We start from the raw sequence: 13,692 nt of genomic DNA on the forward strand, positions 1-13,692 counted from the left end.
TTTTAAGACATAACCTTGTACAGCATAATGGATCCTGTCAAAACTAATATAACAAAATCTCTTAGAGATGGGGCACTAATGGATAGGAGGATGCATAGAAGAACTGAATGGATCCATAGCGATCCAATGAACTCAATGTTCCTGCCTAATACACTTGAGCTCTGTAGGATAACATCCAGCACAATCTTGGGGGTTATGTAAAAGCCTAATAAGAGACCGAAAACATATAGCTGAGAAGGATTCAGTCCAAAACCAGGAAAGTCAAGCAAGGATAAAGGTATTCAGAACCTCTTGCATCTAGGACATTGGTTAAGACATGCGATAAACCAAAGTTATTCCCATCTGACAGCTGTTCAGTAGCCTACACAAAATGCAGTGGTGGTTTCAGTGCGGTTGGTTGTTTACGTTATAGATGGAACTATGTGGCAAGCTCAGCAGAGAAGCCAAGCAGTTTTGCTAGGCTAACACACCAGTGATAACAGAAGAAAGCATCCAAGTCCGATACTGCTCACCCCCTCTTGCTGTTCATGGGGTCAGTCCAGGTCACAGCCAAGAAGCTGTGCAGGAAGTGCTTGCACTGCTGCTATCTGCTCTGTTTGCAAATACAGGAGTCCAGACAATACAGCATTTCACACAAACGCTAACTTAGCAATTGTAAGCAATTTTTAAATAATATAAACCTCTCTCAAATAAACCAAACAACTAAATGTGACAATTGCTTATATTCCTTCAGCCCCTAAACAATTCTATATTGCCAATTGGCTTTGAAATACGAGTAATCCCAAAATCTCAGTGGCCTTGGCCTCCATGAGAACCAGTCTTGAAGTGTGAACTAACTGCTCTTGACTTTTTCCCCAATGAACGCACACACACTGGCTGTTACAGCATGGTGCTGTGTTTTTCAGATGATTTTGCTCCCCAAAACCATGCATGCGGTCAATGCATCCATTCTTTTAAGGAAAATACTCGATGAGGGAAAACTGAAACATGCGAAGTTCAAAAGGGCAACACAGTCAATTGCTACTGAAATGCAACATCCAAACTACTTGCTCTAACCCATTTGAGGGTTGCTTGCTGTCGATTTGTCTTCAAGGAAGATCACTGGAGAACCCCTCTAATGAGAGCCCCTCTAATGAACAGAGCACTTGGTTTCAGTCACTGGCACCTACTCGTCTGTCTCCATGAGATGGATGACTCCTGTGTTGGCAGCTCTGTACTCCCTGCAGAAGGCTGATGAATCCCTGCCAGTGCAAGGGCCCTGAGTGCTTCAATTTCGTGGCCTTGCCCGGCCTCACCAGGGGCCACTCCCAACCCTACCGGTGGCCCAGGAGCCCCATTTCACCACAGCTCGAGGCCATTAGGCTCTGTCACAGTCTCCAGCCCTGCCACAGCCCTGCCCTGCCCGGCCGTGGGCCCTGCCAACCCATGAGGCTGGCGGCCCAGCCTGGCCTCGGCCCTGCCCGGCCATCCCGGGGCTGTGTCTGACCCTGGCTCCCCTCGCCGGCTCGATCCTGACCCCACCCGCGGGCTGGCCCCGTCGCCACAGCTCGGCCGCCGGCCCTCACCCACTCCGGAGGAGTGAAACTTGACAAGTTGCCTCCTCCGGAAAACACCGCGAGGCAACGCAGCCCCCTGCGCTGTTCCCCGGGGCGGAAAGGCGGCACCGCCAGAGCCAGACTCGGCACAAGCGGCGGGGAGGGCGCTCCCGACCGGGCAGGCAGGGGCCGAGGGGGCAGCCGCGGTCCCGCCGAGCCGCCGCCACCGTCACGCCGCCGCCCGGCCGCCGCGCCCGCCGCTGCCGCCGCCAAGCCGTTGGGCAGGGCGGCATCTAGCGGCCGCTGCCGGTGCCGCCGCTCCCGCAGGCAGAGAGCCCGCCCGGCGCCGCCGCGGGCGGCCCGGCGGCAGCTCCGGGCCGCGGCGGGGGGACGGGGCCGAGGCGCCGGGAAGCGGCCGGCGCGGCGGGCGGGCGGGCGGGCGGGGGGAGCAGGTGGCGCCTTTCTGCCCCGTCGGCTGGTGTCGCTCGGTGGTGTCCCGCCTGGCGCGGGCGGCGCTTCAGCCCCGAGTGCGATCTGTCTCCTTTCGGGTCATCATTCACCACAACGTGTAACTTCATCCTTTTAATTAAAAGCGACACAGGAACAAATGCGGCGCTCCGTAAGGTGACTTTTCCAAGCTGTGATCTGAACTGCGGCCTACGGCTTGCTGCTGCCTGCCTGACCTGTCACTCCATGTACCCTCCTCATAAGCACCCCTGCAATCACCAGATAATGCTATTAACCCCCTAACAGAGTTCTCTTCTTTTCCCGGTAAGCCTATCAAATGTTATAGAAAATAATGTGCATGTAACAGGAAATTACAGCTATTGAGCAACCGTGCAAGAAACTTCTGGGTCAACAGCTATGCAGTGGCCTGGTCAAAAAGGGAGGCAGGTGCGTAGCAGGGCTGGCGGCACCGGGATGGAAAGCCGGGCCAGAAAGGAGACGTGGTGCATCCCTGCACGTTGCAGAGAGGGGCGGTTGCAAAACACAGGCAGCCACACTGGAGATCAGACCAGATGCAGCATCTGAAATCCACGCTCTCGAGAAGAAACAGCACGTAATGCTTAACGACATCAAATGGTCACGACCCAAGTTTGAAATCTCTTCTGAAGGAACAGCATCTCTACTAATCCAATTCCCATTATGAGCACACCACGGCAGTGGTTCAAGGATGACTCGGAGGGAAGACTGCCATTTCCTGACTCACCATCCCCGCTTCCTGTAGCCTGGCCTTTCAAGTCTCCGTCCAGTTACCAGCTCCTGAAGTGAACCCTCTTATCGTGTGAAGTGCAATGAAGTCACAGGCCCCCACAGACTATGTCTATACATACTCTTCCTCCTCCATGTTTTTGTCTGGAAATTTGTTGCTCATACTGTTCGTATGAACATTTTTCTCACTAAGATCCAAGTAAAATTATTCATAAAATGATTCAGGCTTGCCAGTAACTGCGTGGATTGTGAGAGTTCATTAAGTTATGTTGTACCTACGGATGCTCTGATGCTGTGAAAAGGCTTTCTATTAGGTTTTATTCATAAAAAGTTGAAAACTCACTTGATAGTGCTCCTCCTGTCAAAAATGCAAGTCGAATGAACACAGAAGTATTTAGAAAAAAACCTTCCCATTAACAACAGCAGATTTGCTATAGAGATGCTACTCCCCAATGATAAAAAACTATTCCTCACTATCTCAGTTCATGCTTTATCTGCCTTCTCAAAAGAAGAGAACAGAAGAACAGACCTGAACAAGAACATATACTGAGACATTTCACAGTGAGAGGTCATGATCTTTTAGCTATAATCTTAACCAATTAGCTCTGTTTGTTTTAGTCTCTTCAGGGAAACCTGATTAACAACTTCAAACAGCATTTTGCAAAATGTTAGCTCTAATCTTAAAATATATAAATCACTAGGGAAAGCTGCACACAGCCCCTGATCTGCTATGTTTATTTCTGCAGAGACCTTTCACGCAGTTCTACTCAAGTTCACTTGAGTGTACAAAATTCTAATGAAATAGGTGAAGATCACTTAGGTAACATCTCACCCCATTGGGGCTGTGAGCTTGCCTTGGGTAGCCTTCAGGAGGTTTATTCTGAGCCTGCTTGGGCTGGACCTGTGTAGTTATTAGCAAGCGAATGGGCAGGGAAGGCAGCCATTCTGACCGCACCTGCAGTGCCAGGCAGTGGAAATTCAGAGCCCTCTGTTTTAAAAGTAAAAAGAGGAGCACTCAAAGCCTGGCACAAGTCTGGAAAATTACTTTGTAACAAGGAAAAAGAAGAAGAGCTCAAAAGTGATTCCTTTTCTATGTCAATATCCAGGCTTTGAAGTAAAGCAAGTAAAATGTCCTGAATTTCTGCAACAAAAGAATTCTCATGCAAAGCAATGAGGAAGAGGCAATCAGTAGCAAGGATGAAGAAATAATGCAGAAAAGAAAAGAAAAGAAAAGAAAAGAAAAGAAAAGAAAAGAAAAGAAAAGAAAAGAAAAGAAAAGAAAAGAAAAGAAAAGAAAAGAAAAGAAAAGAAAAGAAAAGAAAAGAAAAGAAAAGAAAAGAAAAGAAAAGAAAAGAAAAGAAAAGAAAAGAAAAGAAAAGAAAAGAAAAGAGAAAAGAAAAGAGAAAGAGAAAAGAAGAAAAGGGGAAAGGAGGAGAGGAGAGGAGAGGAGAGGAGAGGAGAGGAGAGGAGAGGAGAGGAGAGGAGAGGAGAGGAGAGGAGAGGAGAGGAGAGGAGAGGAGAGGAGAGGAGAGAGGAGAGAGGAGAGAGGAGAGAGGAGAGAGGAGAGAGGAGAGAGGAGAGAGGAGAGAGGAGAGAGGAGAGAGGAGAGAGGAGAGAGGAGAGAGGAGAAGGAAGGGGAAAGGAAAGGGGAAAGGGAAGGGAAGGGAAGGGAAGGGAAGGGAAGGGAAGGGAAGGGAAGGGAAGGGAAGGGAAGGGAAGGGAAGGGAAGGGAAGGGAAGGGAAGGGAAGGGAAGGGAAGGGAAGGGAAGGGAAGGGAAGGGAAGGGAAGGGAAGGGAAGGGAAGGGAAGGGAAGGGAAGGGAAGGGAAGGGAAGGGAAGGGAAGGGAAGGGAAGGGGAAAGGGAAGGGAAGGGAAAGGGAAAAGGAAAGGGAAAGGGAAAAGGAAAGGGAAAGAAGCAGAAAACATGAAGAGAAAATACCACAGTGAAATAAAAAGATGCTGCATGAGAGAGAAACAGCAAATGCTCACAACATCAAAGAAAAAGTGGCTGCAAATGAACTGTGAACTGATGGGGCACTAAGGCATCCAACCCGAGCATAGCTATAGCTCCCTGGTCCATGCACCTATCTTAACAATATCCCAACTCTATGCCATGGGAAACCTTAATAAGCACCAACCCTATACAATAATTTGGTCTCACAGGAAGGAAATGCAGGCACAGAGGCCAAATGGGCCCTACAGAGCCCTTTGACCTGGCCTCCGTCTATGGCACTAGCTTGCTTTTCAGGGAAAGTGCCTTACTGGATGCAGATGCAGCCATAGGTCTGCTTCGTCTTGAGGTGCTCTCTAAACTCTCCTTCTGGCTCTCATTGCTGAGGTCGCCGCACTGGAGATCTCCCTGGTGGTGCTTGCAGCCTTATTTTCCATCCCACACACTGGAAGGACCCCATTTTCAACATTTACCGTGGATCTCTTCTTTATTTTCTTTGGTCTTCCATCTTCGTTGCCACCAACATGCAAACAATTTAAGGAGAATTCTTTCTGGCTGAGGGAAGCAACATAAAGAAGCAGGGAATAATAGATACAAAATGAGCGTCTGTGGCTGAAAAGGGTTCCATGTTGGGCAGACATAAAAACAACAGCAAACAAATACAAAATCAATTAACCCATACTAGAGAAATTACTGAGGACTGCATGAGAAACAAGATGCAGAGGTACAAAGCTCAGCCTGTCCTGAGAAAGCCAGAGAGGCTGTTGACAAGTAAGTTTATCATTCTGTGTCCCGCCAACCTCCTGTTACAGCATCCAGCAACCATCAGCCCACCCAAGTCCCACTGTCAAAAGAGCTGTATGTTCTTGCTGACAAATGTAAAGAGTTGTGGAAAAATATGTCCAAACCCCAAAGCCTCACAGACAGCACCTTACGTTTTTTGACTGTTATAAAACCACCCTGAGTAATTTCCAAAATCCTGGCCAGACTCTAATGAATAATTTTTCAAAACAATGTTGTGGATGTTGCTGTTAGCATGTTGAGTGTGTAATTTTAATTTCTTCATTTAGAGTTACTCTGTGCTAGTAGGCATTGCGTTCCTTTCAAGACAGCAGAGAACAATGCAGCTGCACTCAGTCAGGGGGCATCTTCTGGGAGGAGGAAATTGTGCTTTGCCAAGAGCAGTTGAGGAACTTTTTAGGGAAAAAGTTTCTGGAGTGTAGAGCAAGTCAGACAGAGTGGAGAAATGCACAAGGAGGAGGAGCCTGCAGCACAAGCAGAGGCAGGAGACCTCCGAGAGAGGCAGAGGAGACGTACAAAACCAAGGGCCCAAGCTGATGTAAATAATTCTCCCAGGATGCTAAGAGGAGATTGTGAAGACTTCCTTACAGCCACTGAAAATTGTTGGCTGAGAAAAAGACCAGAACATAAGGATGCATTGGGTAATGGGGGAGAAGGCAGAAATGGGTTAAAAGCCTTTTATTTCCATTGTCTCCAAGTTTCTTCTTTTTGAAAGAATTCATTGTTCTAGCTTATCTTCTGATGAAATCATGTTCTCTTTGGCAGCATATATACTAAAATTTGAATGATACAGAGAAGATTAGCATGGAACCTGCAAAAGTTGTTTTGGGGATGGTGGGAAGGCTCCACAGTATGGGAAAAATACTGACATACTGGAGCAAGTCCAGCAGTGGGCCAGCAGACTGGTCAGGGGGCTGGAGCACAGGCATATGAGGAGAGGCTTAGAGAGATGAGTCCATTCAACTTGGACAAGTGGAAGCTCAGAGGAGACCTGACTGCTGAAACTACCTGACCACAGGGTACAGAGAAGACACAGATTCTTCTTGTAGGTGTGCAATGATAAGTAATGGACACAAGTTGGAGCATGAGAAATTCTCATTAAATATAAGAAAAATATTTTACCATGAAGGTGGTCAAATACCAGAATAGAGGATGTGGGGTCTCCATCTTTGGAGGTGTCAAGGGCTTGACTGGGCATGACCCTGAGCTACCTGATCTAGTTAGACCTCCTCTGAGCAGACGGTTGGACTAGATGACCTCCAGAGGATCCTTCCAATCTAAATTCTTCAGTGATTATGTGAAACTTGGCTTTCTAGGTTCAAAGAGCTGATGTTTTTAGATGTTCTTCACCCTAAAGACAAGGTGCAAGAAAGATCTCTGTCAGAGGTCAAACCCACCCCAGCGGATTAAAGAAATGTCATGGCATTTTTGTGAATAATGTTAATGTTTTATACTGGTGTTGGCATTTCAGATAAATATTACTTCTTATTATTTGTATGTCCTGCAAGACACTGTTATCTTGGGCACTTGATTCACCAAGCTATTTTAAATCCCTTCTGTCTGTTTTACCTCTGTGCCCTGCTCTCAACCCATAACTTGCATCAACACTAATCCCTATCCTATTGCTTACACCTTGAAGATTAAAAAGGTTTCTACAGATAGTAGTCTGCATGATTGTACACATAGTTTGTTTCTCCTTTTTTTTTTTTTTTCTCTCAAAGGAAATGTATACATACAACTTGCCATGCCTTCCCTTAGTGCTAGCTTTTGTGTCTACAAGTGGGACATTAATACCGAGAAGAAAAGAAGTCAGGAGTCTGATGTTCTCCTTTTAGATTTGCCACAGACTTACTTTTCGATCCTAAGTAGGCTACTTTATATCCCCCCCTCAGCTCCGCCATATACAAGAGGGGTGATTATAGCAACATCACAGCAGAAGCCGTGGGACTTCACTTCTGCACAGCTCTTTGCAAATATCAACTGCACAAAAGTATAAATTCTTTTCTGTAACCAACCCCTTCAAAATAAAATATGCAGAAACTGGTAGTTCCTCATAGTTTCTCTACTGGCATGGAGTAAGGAGTGGCCTCAGTGGCAGAACGCTGAGTCTTTGCACACAATCTATGATCTCAGACAAGCAAGATTCGCCAGTTTAATGAGATAGTGCAAGTTAGTCAACCATTTCATTGCTTTGGCCCCTCAGAAGTGTGCTAGGCATTGATTACAGTCACATAGCGTAAGTTATTCTGGTTTGTTCAGTACCGCAAATAAGCAGCAGTAACTCCTCATGTGTTTGAACTCTGATGCTGGCATTCCCACGCCATACCATGTTAGACATTCAGACAACTGTGCTGATCACGTATTTCCTCTTACTTTAATAGGCCTTTCAGGAATGAACAAGCATTCCCTTGTATACTACTATGGGTCCCATCACTTGATGGTCACACTTAATTAACCACTAGTTTAGTAGAGAGCTGGTTACACTTCATTTCATTAAGTGATTTCATGATCACCAGAGGTACACTGACAGCTCTGTTAGCTGGAGCTCTGTGAAAAGGGGCAGCAGAGACAACAGTAACATTTTGCAGCACTTCCTCATCAGTGATTTTCCAGGCGCTACTCTTGCGGAGTACAGCTAGTTACATTTCTATTCCCCTTTAGCTTTTTGGCTCAAGGCTGTCTCAGGCTTGAGGTAAGATAGACCATATCCTATTACTAGTACCTTTAGCAATGTTGGTCCCTGCATTCTTGAGGTCATCATTTTTATATAAAGTAAATACTAAGGATTTCTTCATCTGTCTTCCCTCCTTTAGGCTTTTCTGTTCATGGTCAGCAAATAAATGTGATTGAAGGACAACATCTCATTTAAAAATGTAAGCGAGAATCAATTGGAAAACAAGAAAATGTTAAAAGGTGCTACAGCATGATAAACCAGGCAGTTTAAAAACACTAGGCAATTAATGCTAAAGTACGTATCACTTGACATGAAAAACACCACCAATGTTACATACATTAGCATAAGCACATAGGCGTATACAGGATACCTGTAAAACCATACATTAAAGCTGAATACCACAAAAACCTTCTCTAAATACTTTATGCTCATTCATAGGGATATGTAATGCACAGATGGTTTAATGTTTCTAATGTAAAAGCATTTTTTTTCTAATTGAATATGGGGAATTTTGCATGGCTGTACTTCAAACCTAGATCTAAAGTTCAGTCTGCCTGTGTTTTAAGCCATATTTAAGCTGAAGAGAGAAAGAAGTGTTAGGAAAACACCATCATAAAGGAGGGTGAGATGAAAGAGGTATAGATGCGTAGCACAAACCAAAAATAATGCCAATGACTTGAATTTTGTTCTGAAGCCCTTTATCTCTGTCACAGAGATTTGTGTTCAGAAATTGTGAAAATTCATAAGCAAACTGTATTTCATATAAAAATAGTGTCTTTATCTATCTAGTCTTTAGTTCAAATCATATGAAGAAATAGCAGAACATTTACCATTCACTATAAGCAGACAAGAAGAAAAACACAAGTACCTTGTGCCAAAGAGTCAAACGATATGACAACTTGTTACTGCCTTTCCTTAGAGACCCGTTCTATATAAGGATCATGAGAATCACATATTAATGAGAAGCTCCTATAAATTTCATCTGTTTTCACTTTCCTGTATGTATTATGCTATTAAGGTTTGTGATGAGATGGTCACTGCAGTCCACAATATAAGGGAGCCACTTGTTTCAGGAATTCTTGGGAGGAGTTCTGTTTCATGTGTCTTTACAAATGCACATATATTACAAAAAGACCTCATCTAACAATGAAACTAGATAACAACATTTGGAAAAATGTGGCTTGCTGTCCCGCCCCCAGTTCATAACACAGTTACAAGAAGTTCCATGTAAACTCTGTGAACTTTTCCTTAGAAATTACACTTGTTATTGGGGGGTGGGGGTGGGGGTGGAAATATCCCACACTACTTTTTACTACTGACCTGCACAAAATATTATTATAAATAGTTTATATTCCTATAGTATCTTTCACACATGTACTCTTCACAATTACTATGGTGGATCCATATCACTGTTCCAACTTTAAAGGGGGAGTAAATGATGCCAGGCATTTGAGTGACCTGTTCAAAGTGGTGTAACAAGTTCCAGATATCCTGGCTGTCTCCAGCCCTCATATTCCATGTAGGGCACCCCAGCTACAGTTTGCACTGAGCCACTTAGCCACAGATACTGTAAGCAAAACCAAATTACATTACTCAGGTCTTAGAAGGGTGATACTTTGTGTATTCAATAAATCAAGGAAAAGGAAATCAGCAATGGGCTTTGAACCAAAAATGCAAATTCATGGCAAGGTTATTCAGATTTGGTTATCAAGAGAAGAGATTCTCACTGCCTTAGGGGGAAATTACTACGGGCTTCTAGATTAGATCTCTTGTTCTGCTAGCACACAAACCCTAATTCCTTCAAGAATAAATTTGCATTTTTCGGGTATATGAGGCATAGATCAATAGTGACAATGATCTTACTAGTGTACCAATGAACAAAAGAAGATTACTAACTGTAACAGGATCTAAGTTAACATCTCTTGGATGGGTGATTTGCAAAGCATTTGTCACTCTGCGTATCACATATTTTAACTGACCATTTAAAGAGTCTTTCTCAGGTACTTTCATAAGTTTCTGGGCTGCCAGCTATTTGCGTTGACTGGACATTTACATTTCAAAGTCCTGTGCATTCTCTGTGGTGCTACAAAAGCAGCATTATTGATAATAAAGACAAGATCCAGCAGGGAATACAGAAGAAAATCCAACAAATCTTTGATTCACAGAAGACTCAAAGCTGCATGATTCAAATTCCAGAAATTCACTTTCGTGAATTTTGGCAAGTTTTTATAACCAGTAAATTATTACTAGTTTTCCTTGGTATTCATTATAACAAAATTAATAGTGGTGGATTCCTTCGTACATGTTTGATTTTAATATCCAATCTGTGGGAATCCCTCTGGTATTTAACAGAACAAAATTAAACATCAATTACAAAGTCATAGAAGGAAATCTAAAAGTGTCTTTATCCAAAAAAATGTTCACATTGATTTATTAACAAACAACACTTTCCAAAGTTTCAAACATTGTATGATTCCAAATCATGAAGAATTATTTAATTTGTGCTCAGTTTGTAAATATGCTGCTATATACACAAAACTACACCCACAATTTATGATGTTGCTTCCCCATTATTAGAATTTGCCCCATTCCTCACTGCACAGGAACTTAACTAAAAATGTCATCGTATCAGGTGGAAGAAGAGAGAGCCTATTCTAGGAGCTGCAGAAATTGAGGCAAGAGAAAAGCATGTCAAGTTTCTCTCACTGAGAATTGTGGTGGGAATTTGGCAGGAGCTCCATGGTTGATATCTTTTTCTTACATACAATTCTTCCTTTCAATTTCTAATACACGGATGTCAATAAGAAAGGACAATCCCTTGTTCCTTTCAGTTGCCCACCTCTCTCAAGGCAGTATTTCCTCTCAGTTAAACATACATATTTCAACATAAAAACACTGATATGGAAATATTCTCCTTTTTAACAGGCAGATACTCAGAGGTTGAGGATTTAGTCTTCACTGAAAGGCTTTGCCAACGTAACTGCTGCTAATGGTTATGACATGTTTTCATTGGGAAGCATAGACACAGTGTGACAAAAGCATTCTTGACATCCTTCACATCTGATTTTATGTGCATCTTCCATAAACACAGGAATTCTTATTTTGTCTCACAAGAATTTAAATTAATGAATTTCGCAATCACGAAACAGCTGAACAGACATAGCTCTGGGCTACAATCCCACATGTCTAGATACAACAGCTTTTAAGCATCTCTTCTCCAGAAGGGATCAAGTGGAAAAGCTCTGATTATTTTTTCCTGAAGAAGAACATGGGCTCAAAAAGAAATGACAAAGCTTAAGAACATATCCGTGGCCTTGAATCCAGGGGCTGCTCACCCGCATCAGGGCTCTGTGGTGCCAGCTGGAGCCTGAGCCTCTCCTCCAGTGGGAAAGGCATGAGATCCTTCCTGGTGATCACCCCAACCACTCGGTTCTGCGGGTCAACAACAGTGAGGTGGCGCAGCCCCAGGGTGCGAAAGATGATGTAGGTGCGTTGCAGCGAGAAATGAGCTTGGACTGACATTGCAGATGTGTTTATGTATGGCTCCTGTAAGGCAAAGAGAGAAGACACAGGGAAAATACAAAAGCATGAGTGTACCCTGCCAGAGGGGTGGTAAGGAAAGGCAGAGGAAGGAGGCTAGGGAGAGAGAGGTAGCAGGCTTGAGGGACAGGAGCCAATAAGAACATTAGTTCTTCTCTCCCCATCCCCAATTATACCTAAACCATCAGGAAATACCATAGTAAAAAAACACTTTCTTTTTTGATAAACCATCAGGTTCACTCTAAATAAACTATTATGACTGGAATGTACCCAAATCTCACAGGCTAGAAAAGCAAAGTTGAGCTCCGTTGATATGGTCTGAGTTTTTACTTGGAAATAGTCAGTGACCCCAATATTTATTAAGTCTTAAGATTTTTTATAGCTGCTATCTCATTACACAACCCTTTATGACATCCTGTAATATTTTGCAGTAAATGCTTATAAAAGTCAGTTCACACAGAAACATAGACTGTGAGGAAGAGGACAAAGAAAACAATCATATGGCTCTGAGGAGAAGAGGGCCTGCAAGTACTAAACTCTGGTCACTGAAAACTATGAGGGCTATAACTGTTTCTTGATAGGAATAGAGCTGAAGACCATTTCATTGTTAACCAAGCTGGTCTTCATAGCTTATATAGGTGTTCACTAAGTTTTTACTTTTCACATAATTCTATAGTATCCTTCTTATGACTTGGCCAGTTCTGTCAAGAAGGTGCATTATGTTTCCCAAGTGTATGCTTCCCCAGACAGCGGAAAAATGAAACAAAGACATGATGAAATAATACAAATAAATGCACAGTATAGAGGGACACATCTTGACTCCATCTTTCATTTACAGGACTGATGAGACATTCAAAGACATCAGGAGAAAAAAAAATTAAAGGTAAAAAGTTTTCCTCTTTCTATGACACATATAATTTTGCTGTGGAACTCACTGCCACAGGAAATCATTACACCCAAGAACTTCACAATGGGTATTTCTGCGGATATCAGAAACAGAGCTTTCATGAGTGATAACAAGTTGTTGGAAGGGATACCAAACTTTGTGCTTTGGAGATCACATCAGGTACTAAAAAGTTAGATATCAATGTGAAACCTAATTGAGTGCAATAGGTTTTCCATAACAAAACAGTTGTGTGGCCCAATGGTGCAAGCACTGGGCTGCATCTCAGCTGAGCTGGCTTCTCCTCCCATGTATGACCTCCTCTTGAACTTTGGAAAGCCATGTGTCCTCTCTCCACCTCAGTTTCCTCATCCTATTAAAAGAAAACTCTTAAAGCAAACTAGACAATGGGTATTAGGAGCATTGTGGGGTTTATAACTTTTCTGTCTTTCTAGCTATTCTCAAAGCAAGGAATTCAGACTAGATGGATCTCAAACTCAGTCCCATCTTCTTTACACATGAGTAAACAGGAGCAAATCTTACATCTTTTTAAATAAAATCCATCTGAATTAGGCTCTCTGGCCTGGATTTCCCAGTGTCCCCCCACCTCAGTTTCAGTGCTGTAGACTGGAAATTCACCAAGGCAGAAACTACATTTATTTTGTTTATAACATATTTATTTTAGGCCTTATTCAGTATAGTAAACACACTATTGCTTTTGGACCCAGTATTTTAGTATAGTATTTAGGAAATAAATGTGGCAATGTCATAGCAGGGATTTAAAAAAAAAAAAAAAAAAGGAAAGAGGAAAGAAATATAGCTTTATTTATAAGTTGATGTATAGGCACTGTACTGTAATGGAGCCTAAAATCTCAAAAGCGTTGCTTTATAGGACTATAAGAGCCAAATAATGACATTTAAATGATCTATTCCATTAACATTGTATCATTTTGTCAATCTGGAATGTATTTTAATCAAAAGCCCCCTTGAAATGGTCTCCTTTGTTGTATTTTCTTTTTGGCTCATTTTATCAACATCTGTTATGTTTATACAATATGAATTAAAACTTCGGAATGCTGTTTGTACTCAGCTACTT

General features: G+C 43.0%; 1 protein-coding gene and 1 non-coding gene across 2 annotated transcripts in view; one reads left to right on the forward strand and one right to left on the reverse strand.

The window, feature by feature from the left end:
• Nucleotides 1–13,692, reverse strand: part of LOC142600265 (chloride channel protein C-like) — a 104,169-nt gene that overhangs the window by 13,717 nt on the left and 76,760 nt on the right. Inside the window, exon 16 of the mRNA XM_075742999.1 lies at nucleotides 11,509–11,719. Coding sequence (XP_075599114.1) covers nucleotides 11,509–11,719 — 211 coding nt within the window. The remainder of the gene's footprint in view (nucleotides 1–11,508; nucleotides 11,720–13,692) is intronic.
• Nucleotides 6,249–6,355, forward strand: LOC142600845 (U6 spliceosomal RNA). Its single transcript, XR_012834369.1, has one exon. It is a non-coding gene; the product is annotated as a U6 spliceosomal RNA (small nuclear RNA).

The sequence above is a fragment of the Balearica regulorum genome, chromosome 2, assembly GCF_011004875.1.
Source record: "Balearica regulorum gibbericeps isolate bBalReg1 chromosome 2, bBalReg1.pri, whole genome shotgun sequence".
Classification (NCBI taxonomy): Eukaryota; Metazoa; Chordata; class Aves; order Gruiformes; family Gruidae; genus Balearica; species Balearica regulorum.